Below are 19,697 nucleotides of genomic sequence, written 5' to 3' on the forward strand. Positions count from 1 at the left end.
AATTAGAAATATCATACAATTTTATCTTATTTGTAAGCATAAAAATGTTTAACAATTGATGTTGTCGCAGTGATATTTTCCATTTATAAGCTGCTGCTACTATGCATTAAGTCTGAACTTACCTCACCTGGACCTTTTAAATAAAGAGAGTGTTTTCTTAGATAATCTTTATTCTCTTAGCTTTATAACAAGCTTACTGTTTTCTCATTGAACTTTATGCAATCTTCTAAATTATATCACCATTCAATTATATCATCGCCATCTAAATTATATCATTAATATTTTAACTTACATCACCATATAAAGTATTAATGTCATCTCTACTTAATCCCCTATGAGAAAGAGAATTCTCTTGTGACTAGACTCATCTGTCACGAATGACAAATGTTGTTCAAAACTTCCGCGCACACTAGGAAATTTTGTCGATCGCAATTGTCACGAATAACAAGTACGCGCGGCAAGTTTACCAGTGTGCGGCGGGCTTAACCTTAAACAAACTCACAATATAAAGTATAAATTTACATTTTATATAAAGCTTTTGATTGATATTATTAAGGCAAGACAGTTGATGAAATTTTACAGTGTAGAAATCCATGTACCAGGCTGCAGTGGACCCAAACCAATAAAGATAGAATTTCATTACTTTTTGATGGCATTTCATTCATTTGTGTTGGAACAATAAACATTCAATGTCATCAGGCAAATGATTTTGATGTAAATATAAAAACTAAAAGGGCAAAAGAAAGAGATGAAAAAGAGGTTGTAAATCATCATTTATACCAGTGTTTATTTTTACGAACTGACGCTATAAAGTAAATGGTTTGAACCCGGGAGTATCGTTATATGTTTGTTATTAACCTGGACGATCATCATTTACAAACATATAACTGACGCTATAGTATGCATTCAATCATTTATTACATAATAAACTTATTATCATTCATCACCATGACCACACATCCCGTAAAAGGCGTAAACATGTTCAAACTAAAAAAAAACTTGGCTGCCCAAGTAAAGTGTACATGTCTCGGATCTTGAAATTCCCAGAGTACAGGATACGTTATTCATTGCATAGGCATTTTTTTTCTTAAACAATTCCTTTCAAATCATACGCTTTCTAGCTTAGGTTGATTTCAAGTCAGGTGAGGTTAAACCAAAGAGAAAAATCCAAGATGCTGCATCATCATTAAAAAGAGATTTGTACAATGGAAAGAAAGTACAGACAGAAGATCAATTTATCTTAAAAACACTCAGTTGTGGAGGTCATGTATTTCATTCAGTAAAAAGCGAGGTAAAAAATTGGATTTTTTTGAGTAGTTTGAGATTTAAATGACTGAACAAGATAAAGCCCAAATAACATAGTCCTGCAATATAAAACCTGAAATTTACAATTTTGGACAAATTTTAAAGGGGGGGGGGAAGGGGTTCGTGATTTAGTTTCGATCATATTTCTGTGGGTACTTTTTGTAGTATTGACTCTGTCACTTTCATACCAGTTATTGAGATATGTGGAAGTATGCTCTATTACATACAAATCAGGTTAGTAAATAAACAGTTTGTAAGAAATTGGTACTTCTCTTGTCTCCTTTTAGCAAAAGGCTAAAAAGGGTCAGCACCCACCCACCCCCACCCAAACACATAAAAAAGTCATCCCTGTGCTATGCCACAGGTACTGGTATATAACGTGAAATAATGTGCTAATTTAATATGATCTGTATGTTCATTAAAATATAGGAAGCAGATTTGCGTGAACTAGTTGATCCATGTTGCCGTTTGAAACTATTTATTGATGTGGTTTGCTTTCATTGAAAAAGTTCTTGAGTTCTGTATTGTTTCTAAATTCTTCATTTGACCTCACAGCAGCATGCACCCAAACAGGGAGATTGGGGAATTTTTTGAGAAAAAATGCCTTGTGATCGCCAATCTTATAAAATGGTTGTGGTCTTGGCCGTGGTAGATCGCACCAATGTTGGCCTATGTTTCGAATAAGTCTCAAGAATTCTGTCAATGAAGGACCATACTTAAACATTTTTCTCTTTACCTCGTCTGTTCTTAAATAATCATATACGTCAGTGTCTATGAAACTTTTCCAATTTGAATACTTGCTATTTAATTGTTTGACTACACTTGACTTGGTATCTCTTGTCTTTATTGGCTGTTGGTTTCCAACTTTACATAAAAAGTCAAACTTGTCGTCATCCGACATAAGAAATGGGTGTTTTAACGCTTGAATGGCAGATGGCCGATCTTCAGGTTTTAGATTTAACATCCACGAAAGAAGATCTTTCAGTGTCTCATCCTTGATTTTTTCCAAGCCAACAAGGTTTCCATTCAACATGTTGTTCAATCTATGCCGTTTATTTCCAAAAGGATGTTCACCTTTTGTTGCAACATAATAAGCCACCATTCCTGCATTCTACAATAATGGAAAACGCGGCTAATAGCAAAAACCATAATTTAACACAATAGAATTTATGCGTGATTTGTAAATATTGACATTCCTGCACTTACATATACATCAGACTCTTTTTTGTATCGTCCTTTATCGACTGAATCTTTATCTTCACAATATGATTCAGGAGCAATCCAATCCTCAGTTCCCATGTTACCCATGCTTTTATATGTCTTAGAATCATTCTTTAATATTCGACTGATACCAAAGTCGGCTATGAGAAATTCGCTTTGTGAGTCTCGGAGAACATTGGATGGCTTTAAATCACGATGAAGAATAGGTTGTACACTGCTATGAAGATCCGCCAATCCTTTTAAAATTTGCTTTAGAATTTCAGGAAGAGCTTTTTGAAGATCAGGTTGAGAAGAAGAATTCACAAAATTCTCAAGCGATTCTTCACATAAGTCTAATATTAAATACACATATTCTGATCCAATTTCATCTTCTATGTTGGAATAATTTACCACATATTTTGACTTTTTTGCATTGAATTCATTTAAAACTTTCTTTTCTTGCAGTGCATCATTGAGGCAGTTATCTCGACGTATTCGTTTCACTGCTTTGCCGAAACCATCCTTTCTCAGTCCAAGATAAACACGGGTTTCATTATTTCCTTTGCCGATGCAAAACTCGTCTGAGAAAATTACACGTACATCGCCCACATTTTCAACCTTGACATTGGGATTACGGTCATATTCTATCAACTTTAGCAACAGTTTTTTGTGCTTTGTTGATTCGTCAGTGCATTTCCACTTCGAAGACTGTTTTTCTGAAAATTGCAAAAGTATTAATTTCATGAGGTGAGTGACACAAAAACAATAAACACAAAAAAGTAGCACAAATTCCTTTAATTCCCGAAGGACTAGAATACAGAATGTTCATTTTGCAAAATTAAGTTTTCATCAACCATCAAATAATCATAAATTACTTAATGATGAAATCAAAATATGTTAAGATTATACCTAAAACTTAATTACAATAATCACTAATTTATCATAAGACGTTGAAGTAAATTAGTAGGACGTGAAATAATTATGATGACAGAGAAGAAAAACAAATGTTACCTGGTGAGGACTGCAGAGATTCAACATTTAGTAACTCTGATGGGCTCGAGCTTATGGCTGCCACTTCAACAGAAGAATATGCAATAGAGAATATTTTATCCAACGGAAATATGTTAGAAATGTATGTTTTAGACATTGTGGGTGGCGTTTAGAAAAAAATCCAATATAAAATATAACAATAACAATTCAGAAGGTTTTTGAAAATGATTCATCTGAATCTGAAACTTCGTGTCAGAAAAGGGAATTTCACTTTACCCTAACTGGCCAGAATCATTTGCTAAAAAGTTAATAGTTTTTCAATTTTCTCAATTCGACAAGTCTACAATATTATTTTTTATATTCTTATTTTGTAAAGATATAAAAAGGTAGAAATTAGCTAGCTCAGGTCAATTTAAAGTTTAGGATGTGATCAATCTATATGTGTACACTCAGTTCATGATATATGCATGTAAACTTGCACATACAACCCTTTACATGAGTGTCAGCTATTTTCGTCTTACCCCAAATAACTGCAGCATTTTGCTAAGGTTGAAACCTAATCTGACAAAGAAATACTATTATTACCGTTAAATTTAGCATTTCCACAACCACTAAAGTCTTCACTTTTCTTTTCATCAACGCTTTCAATACCTACTCCCATTGTAAGATCTTTCGAATCTAAAGTTGGCATATAGTAAATAAAGCAGCAGTGAATAATTTTGTTCAAACGTCAAAGAACTTTTGAAATATTTTACGGTTAGCGATTAATGGGAAGAAAATCTATTGTGTTTTGTCTCATCTACCCCTTTCTTCTTAGTTTTTCCTTAGGTTGAATCCTTACTCCTCAATGAGTGCAACGAATAAAATAAAATACACAGAAAAAGCTTGAACTCGCCTAATGCATACAGGATTTCGATAACAACTGTATATTTTGTAAACAATAAACATGTTTCTAAATTACTTAATAATGCAATCAAATTATTTAAGATAGAAAATCTGACGGCTTTGTTTCTTGGTTAACAAAAATTTAAAATTAAAGAAAGATTAAATTTTTCTTCAAACTTCGTTACGTTTTGAAGCCTGTTAGTGGACATATGATCGCAAAAATGATAAAGAGTATCTAAAAGATGGGAACAGAGTAAAAAATATTGGTTGTCAACGTATAGTCGTTTTTTGTATCTTACGTAAAATTTATTGTAAAGCTGCTAAAGTTTAAACTTGAAATATAGAGGTTCATAACTACATAATGCACTCAAATCTTGTAAGATTTAAAAGCTGATACCAAAAATGAGTCAAAATTTCCGAAGCACATTTCTTGTGTTTAAAATTTATAACTTCCAACGTAAGATACATCAAAACAGTCATATTTTGACGACAGAATTTCTTCACTCTGTTCTAACTTTTAAGACAGATTTCATCGTTTTTTCGATCAAAAGATAATTGCAAAATCTAAATGTGACAACTGATATAAAACATCATTCTCGAAATTAAATATAATATCCCAATGTCAAACTAACCAAATAGAGTTGGTTTGGATTGAACATTAAAAGAAAATAATGTGAAATTTTCTCTATTTATTGGTGACAAAAATTCTCCAACTTGACCAATCGTTTATTTCTTGTTCGACCAAAATTTGAAAATAAAGAAAGAGTATATTTTCCTTTAAAAGTCTTTAGTTTTTGATACTAGTTTATGGACATAAAAAACAAGATTAAAGTTGACATTTTTAAAAAGTTTAAGCTAGGAAAGGTATATAAAAAGCTTGATGAAAATATCCATCTAAACCTAAATATGGCACTTCATAATGTGAGCCGCATCTCTCATGTTTTGTCTTAACTCCTAGATTATCATCATTTTGCTTAGGTTCAAACGTTATTTTTCTAATAATGGATGTTTTAATTTTGTTTTTAAAAGCGACAAAGTGAAAATTTTATCTACCGCTGTTTTCAGGATTGTCATAACCGTTGTCTTCTAGGACTTTCTGTTCACAGTTTGTCAACAGTTCCGACTGCAATTCTTACAATGACATAAAAGTATTACACTTAGAGAATTGAGATAATGAAAATACAATTATAACACGTAAACGTATACGTAATTAATATATCATAAGATTTATTTCATATTTCATCTCATATTTCATCATGATAAGTCCCACTACCCCGTGTAAGGTTATTATATGAGCTCGTCTAACAACGCTCTTAGATAATAAATGCTTTGCTGGAAGATACCCCGGATATTTCCCTTGGATTCTTCCCTTACACATGTATATTAGGTCTTTATTTTTTTTAAGATTAGATTTGACAGAATTGTCTTTGAAATTCTCCATCAACTCGTTTTCAGCTTGAGCTTGTTTGATCAGTAACTTCATTATCTTCTGTCAATAATGCACCACTTGTTTTCTTAGTACTTACTAAGTTGTCAATGAATCTCTTACACTATGCTACAGCTCGTACAGATTTGGACGGGACATACTTTTCCAGCATATGATCAATGAAATCGATCTTTTTTGGAATGGTTATCTTCATTACTTTTGATTTTCGTAGGTTGACACTTACTTCCACTCAATTTGTTTCTCATTATTTTTTCACACGATTTGAAATAAACTGCTTGTAGTTACCTCCACCGTTGATCCATTGTAGACAGACGGTTGAATCAGTTTACGCGTAAACAGCTTCGACAGGGAGATAGCTGAGGACTTTCTGTGTTTTGTTCATCAGGTTGGAAACCATATGACAACTTACAAGTTCCAATCTTGGAATAGTTAATTAGCGTTTTGCTAATCTTGCCTTTGATACCAACAGCCTGTGCGAAACCACTTCGCATTGTTTTGTCACCACATACACCGCTGCACAACATCTCAAGATACTCGCATCGGAAAACCAATGAATGTAAATTGCTGTAGTCTCTACTCTTTTCCGAAGAATGCTTCTTGGAAAATTAAACTCACTTGGCACTCCTCAACCATTTTTCCTAACGCTTCCTGATACCTTCCGGCAACTGTGCATCACATGCAATTTTCCGAACACAGATATCTCGAAGGATTACTTTCGCTATGAGAAGGTACAGAGCTGCAACACCTAACAGGTAATACAGATTTGCCATCCTTTGAAGAACCGTTCGCTTGGTCATTTGAACTTTTTGTTTGGTAGTGATATAGTGAAAGATGTCATCAAGAAAGTTAATGAAGCCAAAGGAAAGTGGGCAGGACATCTAGCCCGAATGAAAAACCATGAATGGGCAAAGAAAACAACTGAATGGACCCCGTGGGACAAAAAAAGAGGCAAGGGAAGACCAAAAAGGAGATGGAGAGATGACATCGAGCAGAGAGCGGGCAGCATGTGGACCCAGAGAGCCCAAGACCGTGAAGAGTGGAGAAAGATGTGGAGGCCATCCACCAGCAGTGGCGTGACAGGCTGATGATGATGATGATGATGATAGACAAAGTATCTTCATGCTTGTTTCATACCAGTCCGAGAAGTTCAGTTTCTGAACATTTAGTTCCTAAAGTATCTTTAGCATAGGTAGACTCCCCTTCCTCTGCTATATCGCGTTCAAGTTAAACTGCACTGGAATGCCAATTGTGTAGAACAAATTGTCCGTTGCTAAGAATCTCTTTTGAATGCTGTTTGAGGTCTCTATAGTCTCTTCTACTGAATCACTACCAATATTTATATAATCTACATAAGTCCCGTCGGATAATTCTTCGACACACTTCAAATATTATTGTACAAATTTCTCTATTTGAACATTTAAAGTTCCTCCAAGTAAAAATGGGCTCGACCACCTCTGAACATCGCTCGAGTCATACGATATACGACCATCTCTTTTTGTTGCAGATAATTTATCCATAAGATTCTCATTACGTCTCGATCAATCTCTCTGATAGCTATTTGTATGAATGCTTGCTTGATATCACCTGATAAAACAATCGGTCTCATTCGAGTACGTAAGAGTATATGTAAGATTCTTCTACATCTCTTATGTTTTGAAACACCAGTATTAGTTAGCAGGGCTAATATTTCGTGTATGTGTGCATTTGCAACTTCATTCGGATCAACATATCTCTGTTTTAACAACGAAGTTACAGTTTAATCAGAAAAGGAAGCATCATAAAGAAGAAATTCAGCGCATATAAAAATATACGAAAATGAAAAACAAACAAACAAAGAACAAGAGACTTTGATGAAATCACGTTTTAAAAGAGCTACAACACTACGTCTAAGCCAAAATTATGAAGTATATAGTTAGGAAAGCGAGAGGATGTAGCATGTAAATAGATATAGTTTAAATGTTGCATATATAAATACCATTTTGCATCGTGAATCTTTGACATTACAGCATGCAGCACAAACACAGATAATGTTGCTCAGCAATATTACTATAAATTTATTTGAATAAAAACTGTAAATCATTTAGTAATTGTAATGAAGCTGACATTGATACAAATAAGTGACGATGGCAGTTATATAATTGACGTGTATTGATATTTTTTGATTTCTTACCTGATACAGATGACTTTGATCTTCGATTTATACGATCTAACTAAAAATGTATTAAAATAAATTTTTATTATTGATAAATTAAATTAATATTATCATCACACGTACAAGTAATTAAGAACATAAACTTGCTGTGATGTTACATTTATATACCTTTGCCTTTCACTGTTAGAAACTGTCTTTCATTTTCGACGAGTTTTGAATCCCGTTAAATCAAGCCTCTCTTAATTGTATTTTATTTACACTTACTCGAATTTGAGTTTATAAGATGAATTTTTTCCGTGTTAAGTTTTATCTTATACTTTGATGAAGTATTATGTTCTCAAAATTGAGGGGAAGCTACACAAGCTATTCACCATGTTACGTAGTAATATACTCCAACTACACAATCAAGCCATACTGTTGCATCCACAATCAAATAATTTAATCTACGCTTAAACAGGCAATAACGTTCAATCAACACTACCAATCTGCCATTGTTGGGCCATTTAATTGAGCTTAATAAACAGCAAAAGAGGGCGATTTCAGTTGAAAACATCAACTGAATGAGCCCAACCGCATTGAAACAAAGCAAAACCATTATGGATTAAGAAAAAAACACGTGAAGGATGCACATGAGTGTAGCGCGTAGATTCAACAAAATGATCATTCGAGTAAACAAACTGGATTGTACCTGAGGTTTTTCATATTGAAGCCTGCCAGTCACCTTATGCCAATAATAAGTTGCCATTAAGTCTGGAATTGCCTTCCAACCGTCAGGAAGATCGGTTTCTTCTCCATCAGTTTCGTCTTTTTCGGGTGCATTGGATTCTCTTTCACTTGGTCTAGGGCTGAGATCTATAAGAGTACACACGCACAGTATGACGTCACATCTCTCCAAAGACTCAGTCGTTAAAGACCACTTGATTAAAGCATCTTCACGTAAGACCAAAGGTAAAAATAACTCGTTATGACTTAAAGCACGACAGTAGAAACATTCCAATTAATATAAACCGAATTCGGGTTTAAATTAACTGTTAACAGAATTACGATGAAAACCATATTACGATTCTACTGGCGTAGAAAAGGGTCGAGAATTTGTCATGAATTAGCTTAAGTATGGATTTACGAGTGTTTCCATGAAATGTAAATACATACCGATAGGTGTCCCAAGGGGTCTAGGCAACATTGGTGATTTCTTTATTTTGACGCCATTTGCTTTTAAGCTTTCGGTCGATCTGGTAGCATAAGGCTTTAGTATAGGCGGCGTCGGCGGCAGCGGTACTTTAAGATTAGAAACATCAACATCAGCAACATCACCGTATTTCTTAATTGTAGAGAAGAAGACGTAGGCATGATATGGACAAACTTAACACGAAACTAATCGAAAATGCAAAAAGACTTCAAAGGCGGTAAAATATATGCATCTCGACGTCTTTACATAATAACAGAAAGGCGTGAAGCAATTTGATTGATCTAGGGCTGAGATCTATAAGAGTACACACGCACAGTATGACGTCACATCTTTCCAAAGACTCAGTCGCTTGAAGACCACTTGATTAAAGCATCTTCACGTAAGACCAAAGGTAAAAATAACTCGTTATGACTTAAAGCACGACAGTAGAAACATTCCAATTAATATAAACTAAATCGGGTTTAAATTAACTGTTAACAGAATTACGATGAAAACCATATTACGATTCTACTGGCGTAGAAAAGGGTCGAGAATTTGTCATGAATTAGCTTAAGTATGGATTTACGAGTGTTTCCATGAAATGTAACTACATACCGATAGGTTTCCCAAGTGGTCTAGGCAACGGTGGTGGTTTCTTCATTTTCACGCCATTTGCATTTAAGCTTTCTGTCTTTCTGGTAGCATAAGGCTTTAGTATAGGCGGTGGCGGCGTCGGTGGCGGCGTCGGTGGCAGCGGCGGCAGCGGCGGCGGTACTTTCAGATTAGAAACATCAACATCAGCAACATCACTGTATTTCTTAATTGTAGAGAAGAAGTCGTTGGCATGATATGGCGTCGGCGGCAGTGGTACTTTAAGATTAGAAACATCAACATCAGCAACATCACTGTATTTCTTAATTGTAGAGAAGAAGACGTAGGCATGATATGGACAAACTTAACACGAAACGAATCGAAAATGCAAAAAGACTTCAAAGGCGGTAAAATATATGCATCTCGACGTCTTTACATAATAACAGAAAGGCGTGAAGCAATTTGATTGGTCTAGGGCTGAGATCTATAAGAGCACACACGCACAGTATGACGTCACATCTTTCCAAAGACTCAGTCGCTTGAAGACCACTTGATTAAAGCATCTTCACGTAAGACCAAAGGTAAAAATAACTCGTTGTGACTTAAAGCACGACAGTAGAAACATTCCAATTAATATAAACCAAATTTGGGTTTAAATTAACTGTTAACAGAATTACGATGAAAACCATATTACGATTCTACTGGCGTAGAAAAGTGTCGAGAATTTGTCACAAATTAGCTTAAGTATGGATTTACGAGTGTTTCCATGAAATGTAACTACATACCGGAAGTTATCCCAAAGCGTCTATGCAACGGTGGTGATTTCTTCATCTTCACGCCATTTGCATTTAAGCTTTCTGTCGATCTGGTAGCATAGGTCTTTAGTATAGGCAGTGGCGGCCTCGGCGACAGCGGTACTTTAAGATTAGAAACATCAACATCAGCAACATCATTGTATATAACATCGTTCATGTTTTGCTCAACAGTGAAGTAGTAATCTTCACTATCTGCCGGCCTCGTCCCTTCAACAACGGGCGTTCTTATTCCTGCATCATCAGTGACTCTTATTGGCCGAAACTCGTCGCCGACGTACACATATGACATGTTGGATTCCTTTTGGTTAGGATTACTGCCTTGAGACGTTTATCTTTAAAATGTAATAAAAAGACAAACACATGAATGAGGCTCAATTGCCAGGAATACAAATACATGACCAACATAAATACATCAAAATACAAATACATCTATGACCAATTCCATAAAAACTACATGTTTCTTGATGTAGATCATCCAGGCTAGTATGTTGTAATATAATATTTTGCATGCTGATTTCTGAGTGTGCCTGTTTTGACCGGAAAAGAATTTCTTGGGGGTTGTCATGGAATTGTCGAGATCTCAGAGAGCTTCATACAATATCTTAAAACGTGGAATTGCCTCCTTCAGATATGGATTTTCCGGGGGTTGCAAGATGGGGTGAACAATAAATTTTCTAGCATTGCCAAAAATTGCTGAAATGTATTATACATAGTGTAGACCATTTTTATAATAGAATTATAGACTAGGAAATTTTACAATAAGACACTAAGGAAAAAGCAGAGCTTATCATTTTAAAGGCAATTACATATTTTATACCACCACCATTTGCAATTGAATTACTATCATTGAGTTACTTTGTCATGTCAAATTAGTTTGCCCTTTTATTTTCTTGTCCCTTTTTTACCATGTGTGAAAGCAACTGTTGTATTTGTGTTTCACTTGTCGTTGGTAATATTTTATTACATAATTTATGAAGCTCTGTTCATTATTTAAGGAAGTACTGTACAGCTATATAACCAGGATTTATAATTTATTTAACTTTATAAAAAATACTTAAAAGCCAGTGCCACTTTCATTTCACAAGGTTCACTCATCTGTAAGCCCATGCCTAAAGCCCTGGCACTTTTAACCAGAACAATGATGCACCCCCCTTGAAAAATCTGCACCCCTCCTGTCAAATGAGAATCAATCAGCCCCCGGCCTACTTAACTACAGCAATCATGTCAACATTAGATTGAAAAAGTAAAAACATTAATTTCAATATCATCTTTACAGATTAAGATTAGCCAAACATTCATGATAAATGACAAAAATGTTTTATTACAGAAAGACATGTTTCAACTTAACATTAAGTCATGTGCACTGCAAAGGAATGAATCAATTACAGCAATGACCATGAATAAGGACAAATTTATACAATTATATACTTCCTTAAAAAATTAATTTCTTCCTCCATTGTTCCAAGAATGAACACAAAATTTTTTCAAGGAAAGGACATGAATACCATGATACCGGAATTCACACTCGGACATCTAGCAAAAGTAAGCGCATTCGGAAACTTCTTACGAAGATCAGATCAAATTGCTATATGAAACCTGAATGTTGTCATATTCTTTAATATAAGAAATACTATAATAATGTCAATGCACATTTGAGTCTTTCTATCCTCATTCTGTCGTTGTGTGTCGGACGAGAAGGGATTGGGGAAACTACACTCATCGCAAAAATAATGAAAACCAACTCGTAGGTAGTACTTTAGTCTAAAAAAGGAGCAAGAGGCAAAGAACAGTTTTTCGTTAAAATGGGTTTCGTTTAAAGTGTACAGTATACAACCACATAAATCACACAGTAATGTTGAATATAATGGTTCAATTTGAACTAAATGAAATCACTTATTCTATTTTTAATCGAAAAATAAAATAATCGAAAAAATGTTAGATATCACAAGTGCCCTGTTACCTGGGGCTGTTTTAGCTACGCTTTGGGGAAACTTGGCACATATGCCTCCACCTTAAAGGGCTAAATTCGACACTAATTTTATGTGCCGTTCTGGGGTCAATAATTTGGCCCAATTTTGTGGGCTGAAACAGCCCTTTTCTTTTTACTGTGAATTTCTAATAGCGTTTTCTGTTATTTCTAAAGTAACCTTATATTCAAAAAAAACAAATATATCCTTAAAAAACATCTTGTATAAATTAAAGTAGTTTAAGAGATCGTAGAACGTACACATTGACGTTGAACATTAAATGTTTTGTTTCTGTGATGTCTCTAATTGTTAGTGTAAGTCGATATATAATGAAGAAGGTAGGTGGTTACATTACAAAACCTAAAGGCCGATTTCCATTCAGTGCAAAGTGTTCAGCTATGTAAAACTGTTCCGGTTGAGAGCTTGCAATTGAAAAGAAAGTGATCTCAAAAATACGATCGCGCGACAATTTGCACTGAATGGAAATCGGCCTTAATAGTTTGGGCCGCGAACTCTGATTTTAATTTGAGCTGTTGTTCACACATCAGCAAACGTATCACGAATTTTTAAAATTGTCTCTAACTTTTGAAAAATCATTGTTCACTTTCGGTGGCTTTCCTCTCAGAGTTTATCGCAAACTGCGGTAAGACTGTTGAATGATAATTATTCGACCGGTAGTTTTCACACACAAGATTTAACGTTGCGTAAGCTATTTAGGAATAGTGAAAGATTGCTTTGTAATTGTAAATTAATTATATTACATGGCAACTAGAAATGTAATCTGAACATAAAAAACATCTCTAGATCTGTAGCTGCACTGTTTGTCTGCAATGCCAAAGTTTTCATTTCTTAGACTTTTAACTTCACGAGACAAAATTGGTGTGTAGAATGGTGCTACTTAGACTTGAAACGAAAATAAAACATTTTTCTCATTTTTCAAATAATTTTCCCACACATACGTCATGCAGTCACAAAGATAACGCTTTATGTCAAATATTTTATGAATATTTACGTTTTGCATCGATTGTGATGGTCAAATACAAAACTATGTGATTGAAGGATAAGGCTCTGCGACATCAAAAGATGGAAATGTTTAGTTGCATTTTGTTTACTTAGCAAACTACTAAACCCTGTAAAAAGTTGTCTCTCATATCTATAGTCAGATGAACTTATTTTCAATAGCGAATCTAGAATTTATATGTATGAACTGTAAAGAAGTCACCATAAAACCAACATGAAATAGAACACTAATCCAAATGAAAAGTAATCATCCAAAGTTGCCATTCTCTTCAAATGTCCAGGTAACAGGCAATATAATGTTGCGAATTTTTGTAAAATAAAAATTTAAACAAAACTTCACTGTCAACTTACTTTAGTATGATGAAAAAGGTTGTCGAAACGTCAGTCAACAACAAAAAAAAACAGTCCTTCTCAGGACTGTACCAACCTGGACGATCTACATCTATAAACATTTAACGATACCCTCGGGTTTAAACCTTTTACTGTATCATGCTACCTGACAAAGAGTTTGAGGAACGCTATCTCAGATTCTTGACTGAGCTGTTGACACATCATCAAACGTTACACGAACTGGCTGGGCTTGTTCGCTCATTTCATTCAATTCATGGCCTTCCAAGGAACTTGAAGGAGTCGATTCCATCATGATTGACATTCAGATGAAAGAATAATACAACAAAACTTCTTTAACATATAAATGTGTTTTATTTAAAAAAATTCAACATCCTGCTGGTTTTCAAACGTCGCCAACTGTTAAAGAATCCTTTTTCACTTTAAATTACTTTCCTCTATAAGTTTGTTTAAAACTGTAGTAAGACAGTTGACTGTTGATGACAATGATATAAACTATTCGACTAGCAATTTTCACCGGCAAAATTTTCGCTTTGCGCTAGAAAAATAACAAGACGTGACTTTTTTAATCATTGTTTTAATTTTATTAAGACGTAAGAATACTTAGAAATTGTTTTGTATTTGTGATTTAATTACGTTAAGTGGCAATTAGAGATGTTATCTGAAAATAACAAACATACCTATGCCTGTGGTTGCACAGTACATCACTGCAAGCCAGATAATTCAAAATTTCATATTTAGACTTTTAACTTTACTAGACATTGCATCATATGGAATGATGCTATAAGACTTTAACTCCAAAATAAAATATTTTTTCATTCTTCCACATAATATCCCCCCACGAACGACAGGGGTCACAAACATAGCTAGCGCGTTATGTCAAATATTGTATGAATTGATAAATTTTGCATCGATTGTGAATGTCGTACTCGAACACTCCAACAAAGTATGTATATATGTACATATATATACAAGAAGTCGCGAAAATGCCATATGAATTAGGTGTGTTGAAAAATCCGGCAAAATCTAGTAAAAGCTATCTTACTCTAAATTCACTGAAGCGTCAAATATGTGTAAATCTGCTCGAATTGTTTAAATATATTTAGCAATGATCGTTAAAATCCATCATGAATCCAGCCAGTTTTCATGTGAAAGAAGTATGTCATCCATTATTTGTCGTACAATGTCAAAAGTAGCAAAATAACAATCGCAGACAAGATGGCTTACGATCTGCCAACGCCGAGACTGTGCATACTATGTTGTTTTAATATAAGAAGTTGAGAAGAGCATATACATGTGAATAATTATGTTTAAAGATTGATAATCCAGTTAATATTGCTCAAAAATAAAGGTCTCTCAGGATTTCACAAATAATTTTATTGAGCTTTTGACTCGTTGCTTCGAACCTTCGTCGGAAACAGTCTTGCCACTCACTATTTTACAAATTCCCAAGATTTTGAGCAAAAAGTCCCAAGATCCCCCACAGTCGTTTCTGGGGGACCCCTTTGTCATGGGTACACGATTAGCCGCACTAATGAACGCATAATGTAAGGACTGGAATGAATTGATTTTTGTTTTAATTTTAATTTCATAAAAATCGATAGTTTATGTATATAAGTGTTGAAATGATCAAATATAGTTCGTAAAACGCAACAGTACATAAAAAAGTCAAACATGGTGATGGTAACATCGTTGAAACAGCCAAATCGACAACATGCTAAGTGCTAACCAGACCCTATCTCAACAGTCTCTTCATTTACAATGTCATACACATCAGTCACATTTTCTTCCTGTTCCTGACGCTGACAATGTTTCTTAAAGTACTCCCTCCGACAATGACCAAATTGTACGTCTTTTACAAGTTTCGTAGACGGCTCCCACGTGTAGCAATGCGCACTTTGTCGAGCAATAGCTTGTCTTGCAATTAATCTGTTCCTCAAAGTTGAACAATGTAGGCGGTTGGTTTGAGGAGTCTTTATCATGTTAACTTGGGAAAAAATTCTCTCGACACAGGCAGATGAGTGAGGCAAAACAAGCAGGTTGCACATAAAATTTCCCAAAAGTTCAAACTTTTTATTGCCGTTACCATCTTTAATAGCTCTGATCTCATCCCAAAACTGTGTTGGGGAATTAGTCGTGCCTTTAAGAGAGTCTGTGGCATATAAAGCCCTGGTCAAACGAGCGCAACATTTTCAACTAACACCATCCAACTTTGTTGGAAGATGTTGGAAGATGTTGTGCCCTACTGGTCAAACGAAAACAACATTTTATATCATTGATGATTAAACATTACGCAATTCGAATAAATATGGCGGCCACTAATTTTCAAATTCATCAATATCACAAAATTCGTCGTTGTGCAGCTGCCTTATGTGTAGTAGAACTTCTAGAGGAAAACAAAAGAAGTTGGACAAGAGGAAAAACAAGACCATGGATGAAGAAAAGAAAAGAAAAGGGCTATTTTACCAACATTGTTAAGGAATTAAGAATGGAGGATACCGCAGGATATAAAGAAATGATGCGAATGAGCTATGACGACTTTCAAACGTTATTACGATATATTGAAAAAGACATTACGCCGTGTCAGGTCTCTGGTGGTCACAAAGTAATCACAGTTTCTCGTACGACTTTGTCGTGGATAAACATGGCCAAAATGCTTCTATACTCATCCGATATAGAACTGTACAGTGTGTGCAGCTTGAAATCTTGAGCCTGAAATTCAGCATTTAATCTGTCCACTTTTGACAATATGTAATTTAGGAATGCCATAATATGCTTGGTTCCATTCGTCGTCATGGTTGCATAGATCTTGACTGCCCCGTCTACACGATCACATGGAGACTCAGATTGAAAGAAAAGTTTTAATGCATCCCATTGCTCTAAAATTCTGGCAACAACTTGGTCTCGGGAGAGCCACCTCGTCTGTGAAAGCTTGAGAACTTTATGACGAGGCGCTTCAACAATATCTTGTATGAGACGGAACTGGTGTTGTCGCTGACTGCTACGGGAAAAATAACAGCAGACATCTTTCACAAATGCTTCCAACCATGAAGGTAGGCGACAACTTGCATAGTGTGCGCAGAGAGCAAAGGAGTGACAAATGCAACCAAAGACAAATACACCAGGTACATCTTTTTTTAAAAGAGCCTGAAAACCTCCATTTTTGCCCATCATTGTTGAACAATTGTCGCCAGCAAAACCAACAACATTACTTAGTGGTATGGCTCGTTCTTGAAAAAAGTTTTTAACAGCCGCATACAATCCATCAGCAGTGCCGTTTTCTACTTCAAGGGCAGTCAATAAAGCATCAATCACTTTCCTTTCATGGTAAAATCTGACGACAACAGCAAGAATTTGGGAGACTGAAATATCTGTGGATTCGTCTACGATCAGAGAAAACTTGTTTTTCTGACAGATTGCTGATATTGACTCCACTCCTCTCGTGCAATTCCTTCTTGAACAACATATGATGCCTTTGTTCTTTTTAACTGCATTTTTTGAGCAATTTTGCTGTCGGGAAACATTTTTTTCATTAACTCGCTGAGATGATCAGCCTGAAGAAAAGGCGTTCGGTGCTCAGCTAGAAAACCAGGTAACAAAACTTCAGCTTTTGCTTTCATTTCGTCAACATCTGGCCCTGTTTGCTTTTGAAAAAACTTGCTCACTTGCAAAGTATTTTGCTTGGCTTTATATGCATCAGTATGTTTCTTTGTTGCTTTATGTTTCATCAAAGCCGACTTGTTGGGACCGTTGAATGTATGTTCACACACTTTGCATCTCACTGTGAATTTATTTCCAGGATCTTTTGAAATCCAATCTGCTAATTCTGGATCTTTTAACCACGCATCGTTGAACGATTGCTTGTACCATTTTTTATCTTCAGGTTTCGCTTTTTTTCTCGATGGACGATGATCATTCTTATCACTTGAGATGCTTTCTTCGTCATACATTTTGCTTCTGAAATGTGTATGCACTGTAGTGTTTTGAGCTCCCCACCCAAATGAAGCAAAACAAGTCAAGTTTACCTCAGGCTTGAATCCTCAGAAAAAGGCCGCCATTTTGTTTTTACAAAACCATACAGGAAAAAGTTTTTTGTATGTTCAATGTTCGCGTTCAATACATTGAGTTGAACAAGAACTGGAGGGAACAAGGGGCCTGGACCCGGTTGTCAAAAACATGGCGGTGATGTCAGATTTTGGTTGTCAAACTTCCACTTTAAAAATTATTTTTAATATTCACTCCCTACTGATTTCTACTGTTCAATAGTAAAGACAACCAAGAAATGCAATACCAATTAATAATATTTTCGATCGAAAGAAATGCTTCAGCGTTTTATGGAATACACGTACATTAATTTAAAGAATATCCACGGTAAAAGAACTTATATTATGTTCAAATAAACATCAGATTCAGACGGCATCTTCAGTGGGAGGGTGTGAAGGTTGTCAAGCTTATTTATAAATACGTGTCACACTTATTTATAAATTCATAATACGAGATAAAATTACCTATAAAATATTTAAACAAAATATCCCAAGATTTTACAATATTTCGAAAAAAACTCCCAAGATCCCAAGCTTGAGCAGAAAATCCCAAGATCTTGGGAGAAATCCCAAGGCGTGGCAACACTGGTCGGAAACAGAATTTATCTATTTACACTTGCTTTTAGCTTGTAGACGCATAGAGCGTCTAATTGGATTAGCGGGTGGAGTAATGTGATTGGATGGGGTGAATTGCGTTGCCATGGGTTTTGGTGTATTGTGAATATGATCGGTGTTCATATTATTAGAGAGTGATGTTGCACTTTTGGTGTTGTTTTTTAGTTTTGTTGTCCTTTTTCTTTAGTTGGGAGTATATGATGGCTATGTCGATATGTCTGTTAATTGTGTCGTTGTCTTTACTGTACCAAGTTTCTTTAAATTCACGTGCGCGTTTAGTCTTTGCGCGTCCGAGTACATTAGTTTTTGTCCAGTCGAATGTGTGGTTGTTTCCATGGGTATGTTCTGCTGGTAGTGAGTTCGGATCTCGTCGTTTTATGGCGTTTTTGTGTTCTGTGAGTCTTGTTTCGATTTTCTTTGATGTTTGTCCTATGTACAAACCTGCTACTTAAACTTACGCACTTTAAATTATAATTACGTAAGTATACTTAAATTTCCAGTACTTTATCAGCCTCACAATAACTGCACCTAGTTTAAGAAAACTATAAAAGCTTGCAAATAAATTGTACATAACAGAATACACACAAATGGTGTAAATAATATCTTCGCTAATCGGTAAATATAATACACAAAAACAAAATAGCGTTTCAGTTTATTTCCTACTCTTTGACACAATATTAAAATACAATACAACGCTAAAATCATTAATTGGAATGTCAAGACGTCCAATAGAAACCCTATTACAAGACTGTTACTTGATCATTTTGATGTTTCGGATTATCTGTTGAGTATAACAGCCAGTTTTTTGTTCCCATTTTGATGTCGAAAGCGAAAGCGAAGACGGTGTCAAAACTATGCTATAGATAAACGTTGTTGTTATCTAATTTTGAAATTTCTAATCCCAACTAAAATGTGTCACTAGGGTTTTTCAATCAAGAAAATAAAGAACTCCCGTGTCTGGCAAAAAATTGCTAATGATAAAGTTGCCTATATCTACATCGCACTCCATACATGATTATAATAAATACTATGCAATTTCAATTACACACTGATCCTTATTTTGCAGATGACATGGCTGAGAACCAACCACATAAATGGAAGAAGTCTTGAGCTGAATTTAGACGAGCAAAAAAGACCAGAGAAAATGAAAA

At 35.0% G+C, this 19,697-nt stretch overlaps 2 protein-coding genes across 3 annotated transcripts; both read right to left on the reverse strand.

Annotated features, from left to right (window-relative positions):
- Window positions 1-1,680: 1,680 nt before the first annotated feature.
- On the reverse strand, window positions 1,681-14,351 carry LOC124449448 (serine/threonine-protein kinase/endoribonuclease IRE1-like). 2 transcript variants are annotated; one of them, XM_047000366.1, is made up of 11 exons: window positions 14,037-14,351; window positions 10,524-10,885; window positions 9,763-10,017; window positions 9,132-9,257; window positions 8,668-8,831; window positions 7,998-8,037; window positions 5,434-5,511; window positions 4,081-4,173; window positions 3,517-3,579; window positions 2,512-3,221; window positions 1,681-2,416 (listed from the first exon to the last, which is right to left on the reverse strand). In XM_047000366.1, the coding sequence occupies exons 2-11, from the start codon at window positions 10,840-10,842 to the stop codon at window positions 1,784-1,786; spliced, it is 2,481 nt and encodes an 826-aa protein (XP_046856322.1). In that variant the 5' UTR covers window positions 10,843-10,885; window positions 14,037-14,351; the 3' UTR covers window positions 1,681-1,783. The 2 variants fall into 2 exon arrangements, with proteins under 2 accessions (XP_046856322.1, XP_046856323.1); XM_047000367.1 differs by having other exon boundaries at window positions 9,763-9,921; window positions 14,037-14,349.
- A 2,135-nt stretch (window positions 14,352-16,486) lies between these two features.
- Window positions 16,487-17,838, reverse strand: LOC124449032 (protein ZBED8-like). The gene is made up of 2 exons (XM_046999975.1): window positions 17,319-17,838; window positions 16,487-17,271 (listed from the first exon to the last, which is right to left on the reverse strand). The coding sequence occupies exons 1-2, from the start codon at window positions 17,836-17,838 to the stop codon at window positions 16,487-16,489; spliced, it is 1,305 nt and encodes a 434-aa protein (XP_046855931.1).
- Between the last annotated feature and the right edge of the window lie 1,859 nt (window positions 17,839-19,697).

Source organism: Xenia sp. Carnegie-2017, unplaced genomic scaffold, assembly GCF_021976095.1.
Source record: "Xenia sp. Carnegie-2017 unplaced genomic scaffold, XeniaSp_v1 HiC_scaffold_23, whole genome shotgun sequence".
NCBI classification, from domain to species: Eukaryota; Metazoa; Cnidaria; class Anthozoa; order Malacalcyonacea; family Xeniidae; genus Xenia; species Xenia sp. Carnegie-2017.

What these genes read in the sequence shown, in the direction of transcription:
- LOC124449448 (XM_047000366.1), bottom strand. Translation starts at nt 10,842, where the DNA reads ATGTCATATGTGTACGTCGGCGACGAGTTTCGGCCAATAAGAGTCACT. An exon ending in ACCACTTGGGAAACCTATCG is followed by an intron (nt 9,258 to 9,762) that starts GTATGTAGTTAC and finishes CTAATCTTAAAG; the next exon opens with TACCGCTGCCGCCGACGCCG. An exon ending in ACCCCTTGGGACACCTATCG is followed by an intron (nt 8,832 to 9,131) that starts GTATGTATTTAC and finishes GTACTCTTATAG; the next exon opens with ATCTCAGCCCTAGACCAAGT.
- LOC124449032 (XM_046999975.1), bottom strand. Translation starts at nt 17,838, where the DNA reads ATGTATGACGAAGAAAGCATCTCAAGTGATAAGAATGATCATCGTCCA. An exon ending in AATTGCACGAGAGGAGTGGA is followed by an intron (nt 17,272 to 17,318) that starts GTCAATATCAGC and finishes CTCTGATCGTAG; the next exon opens with ACGAATCCACAGATATTTCA.